Raw genomic sequence first — 16812 nt, 5'->3', positions numbered from 1 at the left:
CTTATTTCAGCCCTCTGGAAATGATCGAGAAAGGTTTGGGGGATTCATATTTTTAGCACACAGAAAAAATATAAAAATTACTGTGCAATTCTTTTGATTATGCTGTTTGAGCAATTCATGATGTTTAGATAAACAGAGGAAGGCAAAGCCATTAAATTCATAGTAGATCAAAAAGATTTAAAAGATAATTACTATGTAACCCCCCCCCCCAAAGAAAAAATCATTTTTGAAACAAAATTTCATGTAACTGCAATGAATTGAAATGATAAAAAAAAAATTATTTTATTGTTTAAGTATGATTTAATGTTTTTTTTCTTTCTCTCTAAATTGACTGAAATGTGTTTATAGAGCACCCCCTGGTGGACAATGTGCAGAACATTGTTATCATTTGACCTACACTGGTCCAATGTCACCAAATTCTGTCCAAAAGGGCCGCCCATACACCTTTATTTAATATATATATATATATAAAAAAAAAACTCTCAGTGTGCACTATCAGTGATCACTGTTGCAAAGACAACATGACATGCTACATGAACAAAATGCGAACCAACTACATTATTTCCATTTCACTGCAACAGTTTTATTTAAATAAAAGTCAGCACAACTTAAACTTTAACTTGAATTCCACTTTTACATATCAGGGTTCCATACAACAGCTAAAATGCATAAAGGGCTCAATTTAATTTGTCAAAAACTTCAAGCTACCATAAGATCATTTCAGCATGTGTGCAAACAATTAAGGTGACCAATTGGCCACAACGCAGGAGGACCCACAAGGTCTGACTTCAGCCTTTAGAAAAGTAAAAACACTAATTTGCCTCTATGTTAATGTTACTTTTAGCATATATATATTAATAAACTGTTGTTTTTTGGAATAAAAAAAACATGCACAAACATAGAAAAAAAACATTTCTTCTAAATGACTGACTTCCTTTCAAAATAAAAGACACCTTGCTCAAAGCATCATCTCAATGCAGCAAATGTGATAGTAGGTAGCTTAGTGTCAACAGTGATTTTAAAAAATGTATGTTTATTTTACTATTTGTAATGTATCTCAGTCAGAAATTGTAGATCTCACTAGGCAAAATTAAATCAGAGCTAATTAAATATCTTTTACCATATTTTTGAACCATTAGGCACACTTAAAATCCAGAGAAAACAGAAAATCTCCTGTATATTCTGGTTTGCCTTAATTATCGTTTTGTTTTTATTCTTTATTAACTCCAGAGCCACATGTGGCTGTGGAGCTGAAGGTTGCAAACACCTGAAATATAGGTAAAAGATGAATCATATTTTGTTTTTAAAATGTCAAAAGTCATGTTAGGGACTGAGTGGTGTTTTTATTGCAGGAAATATTGAGAAAATCTTTCCTTATGTAAAGTTTGGACCCATAGTTAAAACCTTGTTTTTTTTGTTTCATCCTGTTCCCTATTAACTAAAAACTGTTTTAAAAACGTGAAAATGAAAACATATTTAACAAAAACAATAAGTTTGTTGATCAGGCACTAGTGGAGTGAAGAAATGTGAAAAGTGGTTGCTGGCTGTTAGTGTGAGATGAACCCTGGGGCCCCTTGGAGGAAATCCAGGAATGCATCTGGAGAGAACAAAAAACATTTCTGTTCATAATTTATTGGTATAACCAAAGATTGCTCAACAATGGAGGGACAGCAGAGACACAAGGAAAAAAGTAGACGAAGCTTTTTTTTTTAGATTTACTTAACTACTTCAAGCCTCAGGATGTGTCAGCCCTTAAACTCCATTCCTTCTCTTTCTTTCCGACAGTTTGTCAAGTCTGTACTGGCAGAGCAAAGGGGGGCATAGTCAGCATTCCTGAGAAGTGTCCGCGAGACACTGACAGGCGGAAATAGGAAACTTTCACGCGCGCGCTCAAAGCAAACACTTAAAAAGGTCACAAAAACAAAAGGTAGAGCTTCTTTCAGTGTGTTAGGTTACTAAAGGTATTCACTGGAAACTTGCGGGGGGAAAGGATGTGGGAAACGCCCGCAAAAGGGCACAGAAGTCTTCGTTTATGACATCACGTCGTCTGACTCACAGCTGGGATAATCAAGTGCCAGCTTGCTACGAAAAGTGAAGCGCGGCGCAGCTGCCAGAGCTCCGGTGAAACTGGCCGCCATGTTGGGTCTACGTGTACAAGAAAGAATAGGAACAAAAAGGGGCCCCGCGCCCAAATGGCTGGTTCACATGCGTAGTTACACTTGCCCTTTCTGTCATTCTAAAAACGCCCCTTCACCGCTACTTGTTTTCTAAATGAGCCAATCAGATTACGTTCTGATGCAGAATGACAGGGAGAATGACCAATCACAAGCGAGTACTTTGACAGAAGAGGCGGGAGAAGGCGTTCCGATGGATCAAGGGTGTCGCCGTTGTGGCTCCCATTCGAAGGCGACGGCGGTCGTCTGTATTTCGGTTCAAATCTCTCTAGAAAACACAAATTAACTCGAACAGACGCCGAATTTGTGACACTTTCGCGCGTGGCTTCTCTGCGGTTCTTCTCTGTCGAGCTTCGCGCGGGGCTCCTGGAATGTCGGGGTGTGCGGAGAATTTGAATTAGCTCGCCATTAGTTTTGAAGAAAGAGTGAGTCGGGGTAGAGACAGAGAGGAGCCATTTTGTCCCGACTGTGTGGGAGAAAAGAAAAGAGTGGAAAAGAGGATTCACGCCGGAAGAGATCTCATTTTCGACTTTTGTTCTCATGTTATAAAAGCAAGACTCGGTCGGGCTTGGGAATTTGAACTCTCGGATACGTCAACTGGCACGTTATTTGGGTGGTATATAGCCAACTAGCTTGCCAAGCTAATCAACAAATCCCAGCTTGTGAAACGTTTACCAGTTAGGAGGAGTGGATCAAGTCGGCCAGGTTGGCCAAGGAGCTGGCTTTAGACTCTTCGCAGGCGTGCTAGTTCATCTTACTTTGTTTTTTTGGGTTGAATATACTGGTTTTCGATGGCGAAGAAGACGTACGACTTGCTGTTCAAGCTGCTGCTCATCGGAGACTCGGGCGTGGGGAAGACCTGTGTGCTGTTCCGCTTCTCTGACGACGCTTTCAACACAACCTTCATCTCTACCATAGGTGAGAAGACTCCGAGTTTGTTCGCGAAAGTGTCTAGTCACTTTCAGGGGTAGTTTGACAGCTGAGTGGCTAAGCTAACACCCCCTCCAGGTCTCCGTTCAGCTGGAAATGGTAGTCCGGTTAGCATGTAGCAGGCCCGGACTGTGAAGCTAGCATCCCGCACTAGCTAGCTGTTAGGCTAGCACCCAGTTGCTTATTACCACTCCCCTTTCTAATCACTATATAAAGATTAATTAGTCATTATTAATGTATGCGTTGGTTTAACCTTAATACCTTATAAGGAAAAAGGGCGTTAGTGTCACAGCTGTTGAGCCAGTGGCTACATGCTAACTCTGTTCTAGCATCCCTGCAGAGTTTAGACCCATAAACGATCTTTATTACTAGATCAGCAAGCCTTGTTATTATTTTTTGGTTGTTTGCACTTGAGTCTCAGAACTAAATCCAACCTTTAGGCCTATTGGGTTTTATGTTTGCATAAAATGTTTTATACTAACCAGGCCTCAAGGGTGTTTACAAGTTGCTCCAGATTGATCCTCGCCTCGATAGCCGTTTTCTAAGCTATGAAATGTTTTAGCTTTGTAGATCACCTGCTAAATGGAGTCATTTCTCGTTTATGACTCAATCAGAACCGAAAACAGCAGCTCAGGAGGGGTTTTTCTTTCTTTCTTGACCTGTTCAGCAGACAGACGTCACTCAAATCTGGATTTTCCAGTCCAAAGTTTATTTCTGAAGTTTTGATGTTATGACAGTTTGTGATTTGTTTTTTATTTGTTCTCTCAGCTGGAAAGTTAGTGATGGGGCCTTGCGCTGAGGAAGGGCTGGGCTGCTAAAAGTATAGGTTCTTTTGGGAGTATTTTGACTACATAAAACACAATGTTAACTAAAAACAGGTACTTTGCCTGCAGAGCCTCGCTGCTGTTGCCACAACATGAAGCTGCATGACCAATTTGCTCGATCATTAAAATCTGGACCACGGAGAAAGCCCAGAATCCTCCTCCCAACATGTCACATCCTGACAGCGTTACATAAGTGATATTTTTGCATTTGCTTTAACTAGTTCTGAGTTGATTCCTTTAAACATGGTTCTAGGAAGATCTTCGGCACTTGATATGTCAGTACTTGACTCTAATTTGAAGTATGCTGGCATAATTTCCTTTTCTTTTTTCCCTTTTACGCTCATCACTCAAATCCCGGGAGAAAGCTCCTCTTACTCTTGTTGCTTAAGACTACAGCTGAGCAATAATGAAACATTAGATGTGCTTAGCAGAACTTAACCCAGCTCACTGTTTGCTCTGGCACCGTGTCCCTGATCCTTGGACCCGGCTTTCACTTTAAGCCCGACTGTTTGGAACTTAAACGTGTCCTGATTGATGTTGGTATGTTTGGCTTCCATTTGTAGGAGGGGGAAGAAAGCAGAATGAGTAGGGCTTGGATCCACAAAAATATTGTGTTTCTGGTGCTTTGGCTGTAGTTTGGAGGAAGAGGCATTAGTCTTTGTCGTGGATCTTCAGTAGCGGAAACCTTTGCTCCTTAGAGAGGAGTGGGCCGGTCCACAGTCTGCTTTCAAGTGTGGCTTAGGTGGCGATTAAATTCACGATTGCAGATCGACAATTCACAGATCAAACCATGATTTTTACATTTGAATGGTTGATATGTTTGTCATTTTACTGGATAAATGAAAATTTAATTATGTCTGTCATTTATACCTTTTTATTTAGAATATGAGATCAGAATCAATAAAACACTACAGATAAAAACACAAATATATGAAAAAAAAGATAAAAATATTATATAATTCAAATGATCTGCTCTATTTTTAAAAAGTCATGTTTTATTCATTTATTTCAGTGAACTGAACTTCAGTCTCAAATGTTTCATGTACTAAAAACACTTGATAGTTTTACTTTGTAAATGAGAACTTTCAGCGACTTTTTACTTTGAAGATTTATTTACTTCCAGTGACAGTTTTGGCTTTGTTTCGTTTTTACGTTGAATATAACATTTGTCTGTAATTTTGGAGCGGTAATCACATCGTCCGAACATTTGACTTTATCTTTAAACAGCTCCTTTCTGAGATTAAATAAGTAGAAAAATGAGGCAATAAAATATCTGGTTTATGTCATAAAGAACTGAACTGCTGGGAGCCAAACATTAATTATTAAAGAGTCGGTTAGTGTGTGATATTAAGTTTCAACACACTAAGCTGGGGGCCAGTTTGTTCATAAACTGTAATAATCGTCATTCAGATCTGGTTTTTCATGGTCTCTGCAGATGTTGTACTGCTGGAAGTGGTTTGAGCTTCGGGCTGCCTGATCCGTCCACCAACTCCGTTCTTTAGTCTACTGACTGCCTTCTTAGTCATCCTTCCGTGTTGTGCCCAAAGGCGCTTCTACCAGTAAGGCTGTCAAGGAACTTTTCATTATGTTTCTTAATGCTCTGGTGTCAGGTTTAAAGTTCCACTCCAATCATCTTTTAATCTATTTGTTCTTTCCCAGCAGTTTTTAAATTATAATTATGGAGTTTTTAGCCAAAATAATAATAAAAACTGGTTGTTTTCTAGAGCATAGTTTTTTTTTAGCGTGGTAGGAGTTTGTTAGGAATTTAACTCTGAGTTGTGGATGTGACTGTTGGTGTGGAGCCAAGCCTCCCTTTCCCATTATCCATCTTTTTACAAACTCTGATTCTAGCTTACAGCCCCTCACACCCCCCAACCTAACATTAGCGGTGCAACAAAAATGGCGAGCAACATCAGAGCTATCCTGTCGTACAGTTTAGATCCAGATTCCAGCTCAGTCGAGGAAAACAAAGACGTTCGTGGATCTATTTGTCTGTAAGAGGATATATCAGAATGGAGCAGAACTGGGAGCTTTTTTATTTTTTTCGTCACAAATAAGCGCTTTTTCAAGCTGCAGTTTTTTTTTGTCTGCTCCTGATTTACAGGAATTTGAATAAAGAAATACTAAAAAATGCAATTTTAAGTTTGATTTTCAATTATTCACATCCTCTATCAGAAAAATGCTACAAAAACATGTTAAAAACATCAAAAACACCAGCTCTGCCATACCATTACTGTACAATTGTGAACCTTCCTTTTAATTTTTTTTAAAAATTATTTTGTATTCCTAGGAACCATATTTTCTGCTCTTTGTTGTAATATTCTGGTGCAGTGGGGGTGGGGGGGGGTAGGTGGGTGTTGTTGTTTACTGTTTTTTGTATGTTAAAATCAATAAAAAGATTGTTAAAAAAAAAAAAAAAAACATCAAAAACACAATTTTCATTAGTGTGAGTCTTAAATAATCTCAAGGACAAACAGATGGTTCACGCCCACTGAACAGTGAACCATCATCTTTGATGGTTTCAGTTTCCATCTGTGGTCTTGATCCAGGTGATGATCTCACCACCAGATTCCTCCTGTTCTCACCTGGAGTCTCAGAAACAAAGTGCGTGTTTCCTTTACTGTCAGTTTCTCTTTCGGATTTGCTTCCAGGGCTGTTTTGGAGATAATTCCTCCTTGTTCATCGGTCGTCTTCTCCTTTCATCTTAGTTTTTAGTTTGGAGAAAACAGGTTTCTTCTTGAGCCTGTGGCTCAATGAGCCGAAGGTTTGAACAGCTGCTGGTTTAATGACAAAAATCACATCAGAAATAAAAAAAGGGTCAAAGTCTAGGCCCGGGGGCCAGATTCGGCCCCCTGGGTAATTTTATCGGGCCTCCAGATCATTTCATTTTCTTAATAATGGCCAAATGTTATCTTGCGCTCATTTCTAACTTGTATAATTTTGACAAAATATATTTGTATGTAGAGTAAAATATTTAAGGTTTAAATGGATTCATTCTGGAATAATATTCCTGCCTTTTTATTATTCATAGTTATTTTAAAGCTTTTTAGACTATTTTGGCATTTATTAAGATTTTAATCTGTTTTGGAGTAAGGCTAATATTTTAGCTACATGTTAGCTGTTTTGGCTAACCTAAGTTTTTTTTTTGGTTTTTAGGCTAATCTAGCATTTAGCTAATATTTTCGTTTGCTATCACCTTCAGTGTTTTTAGCTATCAGTACTAGCATCTTCAGAGCCCAAATTCAGTTTACAGCCTTCACACTAGTATTATCACAGCTAATGCTATATATCTAGTTCATAATTACGTTAAAAAGTTACATTTTCAAAGTTCAGTAAATGTTCATCCTGTTCGACCCGCAACCTAAGGTGTATTTTGGATTTTGGCCCCTTGTGTGATTGAGTTTGACACCCCTGATTTGGAGGAAATGGTAAAAAAGAAAACAGATTGATTCTTGAGCAGCAAAGGGATACAAATGCAGAAAAGAATCCCATTTCCTGAAAGCTGATGGAAGCAGAATTTGTTTTATTTTTCTCTGAACTTTCCAGCTAGTCAGCACAACTGTAAACTAATAGTCGCTGGAAATAAAAAGCAGTTTGTGACCAAGCTTTTCTAACAACCCCTGATTAATATAGAATTGACCGTTGTAAGGAAACCCTCTCTTGCTGCTGGAACAAGAATGAGAACGAAACTTGGAAACCAGTAAACCAGGATGTGAAGTGTGACTGTTCTTCCTATCACCGAGGTCTTACAGCTTTTGGGGGCGCAGATGCACAGCTGCTTCTCAAAATACCCCCAGCAGAAAGCCCCTCTGCTGTTATTATCCTCCTCAGCCTCCAGGTCCACCTCCCCTCAGGGTTCCAGGACCGACCGTTCTCACGGAGGGGAAAAAGAGCGCTTCGGGTTTTGAAATATTCCCGTTTCCTGTTCATCACTTAGCGCTCAGACTTCCATGAAAAACTTCCCAGGACACCCCGCAGGGGTCAAAAGGTCCCCATTTAACATCAAGCGACCCTTCGCTCTGTTTTCCTCCTTTCCCAGTCCCGACTGTTTGGTTCAGTCCAGGAACCCTTTTATTTTCCGCTCCTCTCCCCGGGGTGCACATAACATTTGGTGAGTCACTCCTTGGCAGCGGATTCCCTCATTCTTCTGCTCCACCTAAAACACAGCTGCTTCTCCCGCTTTCCAGCAAACGCCGTTACTGCCCCCAAAGCTCAGAAGACTTCGGAATTCAATACGACATAAAGCTTTTGTTCCTTTTTACATTTTTAATGCTTGAGAAAAGGGAAATGTCTGGAAAGTTTAAAAATATACGTCCATCCATTTTTTAAACCGTTTTGTCCCTTTCGGCTAGTCACTGCTGGGTGAAGGCAGGATACACCCTGGACACGTCGCCAGTCTGTCGCAGGACCACAAATGATACCAAGGAACAATTTAGAGTAACCTATGAAGCATGTTTTTGGATTGTGGGAGGAAGCCAGAGTCCCTGGAGAACATGCAAACTCCACACAGAGAGAACCCCCATTGATGGTTCTGTTTCTGTTCTGTTTGAGGCATGAGTGCTAACCACTCCACCACCGTGCAGTCTTTGTTAGAGGGCAGATTGGTTTTGTCTCTACTTGTAGTTCGTTGTCATGACGCTACAGAATCAGGAAGACGCCTTTTTTTATTTCCAATGACAGAAAAAAAAGCCTAATTTTCCACTTCCTTTTTCAATCTCTCCAAACTTGTCCTTCTTCTCTTCCAGGAATAGACTTCAAAATCAAAACTGTGGAGTTACAAGGAAAGAAGATCAAACTACAGATCTGGTGAGTTGTTCATGTTTTGTGCGGAGCAGGGAATGTCTTTGGAAATGGTGTGCTGTGTCGCAGTGAAACATCTGTTTGGAAGTGCTTCTAGCGCTGAAATGTAACGTTTGTGTGTAGAGGTGGTTCCAGCACAACAGCTGATTTTACTGCTGGAACTGACACTTAAACAGACCACAAACAGCTTGACTCTTTTAGTTATAAAATCTTTTTTTTCCCCTAAAAAGGTCAAACATTTCCTCTAAAAAGTGACTGAAATGACACATTTGTGTTTTATGATGATAGTTTTTTTTCACGTCATGTAGAGGTTGAGTGATGCTTGTTTTGGAAACAAAGACTTTAAACTCAAAGGAAATCCAACGTAGATGAATAAAAACTCAGATGAAGTTTGTGAAAGATCCACCCTCACAATAGTGATTTTTGGTGTTTTTTTTAAAACATGTTTTTGTTGTATTTTGCTGATGATGGAGGTCATGTATAAAGGAAATTGAGCTAAAAATTTAGTTTTTGAGTATTCCTTTCCTTAAACTCCTTTGTTTTTAATTGAGAGCAGATGAAAAAAGCCATTTGAAAAATATTGTAGTTGTAAGTAAGTATGTCCCGATCCGATTAAGTGATCGGAAATCTGTCCCGATCACATGGTTGATGACTCGATCAATATCGGATATTTCATTTATTCTTACTATGATCAGCGCTTTATATTTCAATCATATTATTCCGAATAAATACTCCACTAGATGTCTGCATGTCATGAACAGATAAATGTCATTTCCATAAAACGCAACAGAAAACGGCATCAGCTTGATCAGGAGGCTAATAAAAACAGTTCAGTCAAGCTAGCTAGGAGATCACAGACTTCCGGGATCAATAAGTCTTTTTTAAAAGCGATTTTAAAAATCGTCCTAACACAAACAACAACCTATAAAGGCATTTCAACAAAAGACATAGTTTCTGTTTCTTTTTAATGTTAAGCTCCTCGTGGTGCAGACAGACGGATAAACAGCAGCTGCTAACTGCTACATGCTAGCGCCGTGATTTAACTCCTAAACACCCGAGCTGTCCTTTGATATGCCTGTTTTATTTATCTGACAGAGAAATAACAGTTAAGAATATTAACTACTGTGGTAATAAAACCGAAAATGCGATATCTTAAGAACTTAAAAAAGAAGCACATAACCTTAAAAAAAAACGAATAAATGAAAACTAATAATGATATCAGCTGGTCGTGAATACTTGTTATCAAATTTGTGCTAAAACAAAGTCATCTATTTTTAAGAATTTTAAATGACAGGAATCACATTTGATTAAAAAAGTTCAATAGCTCTAAAGATGTTAAAGCTAAAGTCACCAAACTTTTTTATACTAATTATCACTTATATAACAAGAAAATAGATATTCTTTTTCCTGAGCTATTTTTGCTCTATTTTTACTTGTTTATTAAAGCTACTTCACAGAAGCGTTCTATTTAAGTTTTTAATAATAAAAGAAGGTTAATGAAATAAAAATCAGGGACAACACAAATCTGTTTATTTCATTTGTTCATGTTTTAAATGTGTTACAAAAGTATTGGATCGGGACTCCGTATTGGCAGATACACAGAATTGAATGACTCGGAATCGGATCAAGCCCCCCAAAAAAACTGATTGGGACATCCTTAGTTGTTAGTTTGAAAATACTGTGGTTGGGCCGAAGTCTCCTTGCTCCACTCCATTCTGATGCACACACCTGCAGACAAATAGATTCATGGTTTTCTCATCGGGGCTTTATCTGCTACCTGCTGCAGGTCAAAGACAGACACAACGGGGAGTCTGGATCTAAACTGTACGGCTAACTTCTCTAGTATTGCTCACCATTTTTGTTGCACTGCTAATGTTAGCTTGGGGCTGTAAGCTAACGGGAGAACACATAAACGGAGAGCTCCCAGTAATGGGAAGGGAAGGGGGGCCGAGGTTTCTCCGCGACGAGTGTCCCGCCCACTACTCAGAATTATTTCTAATGAACTTCTGCTACTCTGCAGAAACTATGTCCTAGAAAACAATACAGGTTTTTATAATTAAGACTATTAGGAATGTTTTTACAGTAGATCAAAAGATGATTGTAGAGGGACTTAAAAGTTTTGTTGTTTTTGAGTAGAAATGTTTGTTTTTTTCCTTTCCAGGCGATTCTAAGTTGTTCTTGTTGTGGCATCCAGGACTGATGCATTTCCATGGAACTTTGTCAGACACAGCTGATCGTCTCTCCCAGCTTAGAACATTGAAGCAGGTCTTTAACTGAGTTAAGGACGGCCCGGCCCAACCCTGGCCTCAGGGCTGAAAACCTGCTGAGCTCTTCTGCTGAGCTCAGGCTTTATCAGCCTGGAGTTACTTCATAAAAACACAGCAGATGGTGAACATCATGTAGGAGAACAGCCGGTTTTGTTGGTTTGATTTCCATCTGAGTTTAGATGAGCTTCCATGCTCACCAAACCCATCAGTGTGACTGAGCTCTCCAATATCCTTCCTGTTTGGAAAGTGAGGAGTTTGGTTCTATAGAAGTCTGTGAAGACCACAAAGCTGTAACACTTCCTCCTCAACATCAATCATATAAGATAAGATAGTCCTTTATCGTCCCACCGTGGGGAAATCCCAGTAAACCATGAGAAAACATTTTAGAGCTTTTTTTCTCTCATTGACGTATTGCATCACAATAACCTGTGACGTGAAAACAGTATGAAGGGTGTAATCAAAGACTGTGTGGAACTAAAGTTCAGTTTGTTTCTTCTACATGTTTTTCTGTCTGCATGTTATCGTGGAAACATTAAGAAAACTGGTCCTTCCAAATCCTTATGAACAAACTTTCTGCTCCGATTGTTGATGGAAGTTTGAGACTCTGTGGCTTTAAGGTGCTTTCACACCAAACACGATTTCCACGACAAAAATGTCTTCCTGAGCTTGACGCTGCGGCCGCATGTGGGAGGAGCTACCAGCTAATGTTTTAGGATGATCGCTATAAGGAAACATTTGTGGATTTCTCACTTAGAATGTATACAAACACAGAAGATATTGAGGAATAAGTCAGGTCTATTTATTGTGAAGAGTTTGACAAAAACATCAGTAATCATGTCTCCATGTTTGGATTTATATGATTATTATTTAAAGATTTTCCTGGTACAGGGGGGTGTGTGTCTGTACGACAGCCTCTTCCATGATGTTTCTGTGTCTCTGTGGCTGAACTTGAAGGCTGACTGTCTTGTATTAGTCCGAGGGCGAAAAAGTAAAATTAAGAGACCTTTTTCCTTTTTAAATGTCTTGATGAGGCCCGAGCTGGCAGCCTCTGCACCCCGCAGCAGCTCTCTGTCTGCCAACATATCGAGCAAGCGAGAGCGAAAGCTGGCGATCAGTCCTGAGTGTATCCCGCCTTCACCCCAAAGTAGACTGATGAGCTCTGCAAACAAAAGTTCTGATAAAGTCTCTGAAAACGTCACGTGCCCAAAGCGGAGTTCCTGATTGGTAGATGTGACGCAATGACCTGTCAAACTTCACATATTTAAATTTTTATCTGTGCCACCCAATTCACGCCTCATTGTTCAAATCGAGCTGCTGGCAGACCTTCACGCCGCGCCCTTCGCTTCAGATCGCCTCATGTTGCGTCTTTTCCATTGATTTAACATTGAAACTGGCCGACTCCAGCGCCTGAAACGCGTTTGGTGTGAATGCAGCTTTAGCGTTGTTGACATTAGTCTCATGCTAGCTGTGTTTTTGAAGTTTTAACCATTACACAAACTGGAGCGTGAAGCTCCAGCCTCATGAATTTCAGTGTTTAACAGCTGAAGTTCTGGTCCTGAAGTCTGAGATCCTCTTCGTCTTAGCCAGGTGTTCACCACTGAACTGAATCCTGGTTTGAACCCATTTGTGGTGAGAGTGAAGTGTTCCACCCCTGTCACACCAAAAGCCTTCAAACTAATGAATAAAAACAAGTGAACTCTGGAGAACAAACTATTAGATCAGCCTATTTTAGGATTATATTTAAAAAGTTGAGAAAGTTTAGTTTTTTTGGATCGCTCAAACTGATGTGGTGCGTTACAATTGTTTGATCCAAAAATAATTGGTTAGTTGAAAAACTAAAAGGTGCAGCTTCAATGTATAATTTGTATAAGCAAATTTGAAACTCATATTCTCTGCTTTTCTATTGAGTCGGTGCATGTTTTCTGTTCCGACAGGAGTTCAGCTGTTTGCTTGTGAAGTGTGTCTCAAGTGGGAGGAGCTTCTAAGTTTAGGATTGTTTTGTTTGCAGGGACACAGCGGGCCAGGAACGGTTCCACACCATCACCACATCCTACTACAGAGGAGCCATGGGCATCATGCTGGTCTACGACATCACCAACACCAAGAGCTTCGAAAACATCAGCAAATGGTTGCGTAACATCGACGAGGTGAGGCCAGCCAACGTGCTGGGCGCCATCAGTCACATTCATGATGTTGGCATCATCTGCTGATGAACTTCAGATCACTAAACGCTCATTTATGAAGCCGTGATTCACCGGTTGATAGTAAACAGAGAAGAATGAAAGCGGCGCTCTGTGGGATTACGGAGGGGTTTGTGGGGTGGGAAAATGATGAGTCATGCTTTTCGGAACAGTTAGCTGAGTCAGTCTTTCCTGTCATTTTGGGAATGTCTGGGAATATCATTGTAGCTGCCCTGATGTATGCAGGAATATCCTCCGGAGGAGGAGTCGGTCCAACTGAGGTGCTGGATTCCTTCTTTATGCTGTTCAAAGGGGAATATTCAAGTGGTAACTTTGAAATGGGAGATTATATTCTGAGATTCAGACGCTTGGATCTGCTGATCAACCCTTCAAAGATCATGCTGCGATGTAAAAGCTATCTAATCTTAACATAAACCCTTTAAACATTTACATGCTTTTTTTGTTTAAAAACAGGAACGTTCAGAGCGTGCTTAAAGGGTAACCAAACAGGACAGTGGTAGGCTGACTCCACTCTCAGCCCAGATTTGAAAACTGAAAAAAAAAAATGGGGGGGCTTGTGGAGCCGGGTTGAGTGGAGGAGGTGTGGTTTGGATGTGTGACAGTGAGTTTACCTTGAGGTAACTAAAGAATCGTTTCATTATTGTCTTGATGAAAATAAAATAAAAATATCTTGAAGCTCAGGAAGTCCAAGCAGGCTGCCTCCCCGTCCTACAGCGACTCTTTGTCTGCATGTTGGCCAGCTTTCCAAGGGCTGGTTTAGCTAGCAAACAGCCTCCGCCGCTCTTGGCGTCAACATCACAGAGTGACCTTGGTGTCGCGTGGCGAGCTCTGCCACTCTCGGCGTGAGCATAGCAGAGTGAGCTCCGCTGATTTTAGCGTCGCGGAGTGAGCTCCAACGCTCTCGGCATTGGCTCCACCACTCTTGAGCGTGTCGAGTGTTGAGTGTTCAAAGATGGACGGGGCTTTTATACTGGAGCTCAGAGCATGATGATATCAAACTTCTTGGACTTGCACCAGTTGACCAATCACAAAATTCAACTGTAATGTTTCGTTTCAACCTGTAGGGGGCAGCAAAGATTGCTGTAAACCAAAATTTCAGGAATTAAACGAGTTTATTTTAAATTGTAAAAAAATGACAATGGGGCTTTAAAGGTGCTGTCTGTTGGTCATTGCCAAATTTTTGATACATTTAAAAAAATGTTTAATTCTTGAAAATATGGTCAAAAACTGTCTGACGTCTAAATGCTTAACTTCAAAAAGGTCTGAGCCTAACTTGGAAGCTTTTAGTTGCTTTTTAATTAGCTAACAGTTGAAACACTTTCTGCATGGAGGCAGTTTAAATCGGCTTTTAACTCTTTTATTTATTTTGAAGCGGCTTAATCATTCTTGAACTTTACCAGCATTATAAAATAAATGAATGACGAATCCCATGAAAATATAAGATTATGTACATCATTTTAAATGAAACCAGAACTCAAAATCTCTTTGTTTTTTTTTTTTCCCAGCATGCAAATGAGGATGTGGAGAGAATGCTGCTAGGCAATAAGTGTGACATGGAGGACAAGAGGGTCGTACCAAAAGCCAAGGGAGAGCAGGTAAGGTTCTGCACAGCGTCTGAAGAGGAGGTACCACAGGGTTAAGGAGGAGGAGCTTCTGTGGGTTTTTAAGGAATTGTTTCAAACGCAGTAGAGAGATGTTCTAATCTGATGCTCTTAGAACATCGTGGAAATGCTGAGTTCAGAGGACTGAGATCCACTCATGAACTCAGGATGAAGACACATCAGCTGCTGACATAAGAATGGAGAGTGACGCAGTGTGGATACCTGATCCGCCGGCGTCCTGAGCGGACGTCAGCAGCTTTTATTTTGGTCCTGGACCTCCTTCAGAGCTCACCCTGGTTTTGTTTCGTCTCTGCAGATTGCGAGGGAGCACGGCATTAGGTTTTTTGAGACGAGCGCCAAGGCCAACATCAACATCGAGAAAGCTTTCCTCACGTTAGCAGAAGACATTCTCAAAAAGGTGCGTGAGCCACTGGCGTTGACACGCCCTGCAGCTTTTCTGTCATTTTCGGAGGAAGTTCCACCACTGTCTACTAGTTCAGCCATTTGACAACCCCAGAGTTCTGCCATCAATTTAGCAAAAACAAAATCTCTGAAGTGCATTAAAGGCGCCCAGCACTGATCCAGAGTTCTGTCATTAATAAACAGAAATGAGGAATTCAGAGCAGGACAGGATCGATCAGGTGATTTGAGATTTTCAGGAGAGGTAAAACAAATCCATCACATTTCTAGATCTACTGTAGGTTTTAGACCACTGTAGTGGATGCAGAAATGGTGACATGCATGAAGGATCAAAGCATGAGAACAACTGTTCTATCGGTGTAAACAAAAACTTAAAAAAAAAAAAGAGTTTGAAGTTCAAGAACTGAACTGAAAATGAGCAAAACAAACAGCTAAAGTTTTCCAAATCTTCTGCAAAATTTCTTATTTTACTTCTGTTAAGATTCTAGGAAAAGAAAAACATTTAAGGTACTATGTAAATGTGACCAATGATTATTTTTTCCTAAAAATATTTTCAAGTCCTCCTTAGATGTAGATGTGTGTTCACTGATGGGATGTGAGACATGTCTATGAAGTGTCTATTTGAATCGATCACATTTCCAGTCCACACATTTTTAGAATTTATAATACTATATATGGTAACAGCTGTCAAAATGAAACCTGCACCCAGAGATAATAGTGCACAAATTGATGAAAAAAAAGAAAAAAGTAAATATTTGATTTTATGTTTGATGTAGTTTTTGAATACTAATTATCTTTGATTTGAATAAGACTTTTCTTTATTTTTAACATGCCTTTTTTAATTTCAACATGACATTTTTAAAATTTTAATACAAGTTGCCTTTGACTTCAATACAACTTTTCTTGATTTCAATACGACTTTTCTTTGATTTCAATACAGCTTTATTTTTATCTGAAAATGACTTTATTTTGATTACAACTAAAGCCGTCCGACAGATCTCTCTTTTTTTTTTTTGCGACAGACGCCCGTAAAAGAGCCCAACAGTGAAAACGTGGACATCAGCAGTGGAGGCGGAGTCACAGGCTGGAAGAGCAAGTGCTGCAGCTGAACGCCGTACACAAAACGCACACACTCACACAAACACACACGTCTCCCTCTAACTGCTAACTGTCTCGCCCTCTAACCCGTCTCATGAGTTTTCTTGTACACTGACGCCCCCGTGTACCTGACCAGAATAAACCAATAAGCCACTTCACTCATCTTAACTCCTCCCCTTTCACTCTGCATTCAGTCATTTTTATTTCTGATAAAAAGAGAAATCCAATCACGTTTCTTGTCTTTTCTTTTAAAGGTTGTTGACGAAAAGTTTGAAAGAGCTCATTTAAAAAAATAATAATAATCTGACCCCCCACCCCATACCCTAACCCCACCCACCACAGCACTCCCCTTCAGTCCCAGGAATCTGCGACTTAGCAAAATAGGAGGAATATTTTGTACATTTAGTGAGGGGGTTCTTCTTTATTGAATCATTTGTAACCAAGCAGCAGAGGCGTGGCCAGCTCCTTTTCTATGTGGGGGTTTATTTTGTCCTGTG

General features: G+C 39.9%; 1 protein-coding gene across 1 annotated transcript; it reads left to right on the top strand.

Moving 5' to 3' along the window:
- The first annotated feature begins 2341 nt into the window (after window positions 1-2341).
- rab10 (RAB10, member RAS oncogene family) lies at window positions 2342-16542 on the top strand. Its single transcript, XM_024291219.1, has 6 exons — window positions 2342-3092; window positions 8674-8734; window positions 13004-13142; window positions 14702-14791; window positions 15114-15215; window positions 16240-16542. Exons 1-6 carry the CDS (start codon window positions 2966-2968, stop codon window positions 16324-16326), a joined length of 606 nt encoding a protein of 201 aa, XP_024146987.1. The 5' UTR covers window positions 2342-2965; the 3' UTR covers window positions 16327-16542.
- The last annotated feature ends 270 nt before the right edge of the window (window positions 16543-16812 follow it).

The sequence above is a fragment of the Oryzias melastigma genome, linkage group LG24, assembly GCF_002922805.2.
Source record: "Oryzias melastigma strain HK-1 linkage group LG24, ASM292280v2, whole genome shotgun sequence".
Lineage (NCBI taxonomy): Eukaryota > Metazoa > Chordata > Actinopteri > Beloniformes > Adrianichthyidae > Oryzias > Oryzias melastigma.
Note: the sequence above shows the minus strand (reverse complement) of the source record. Positions and strands in the feature narration are given on the sequence as shown.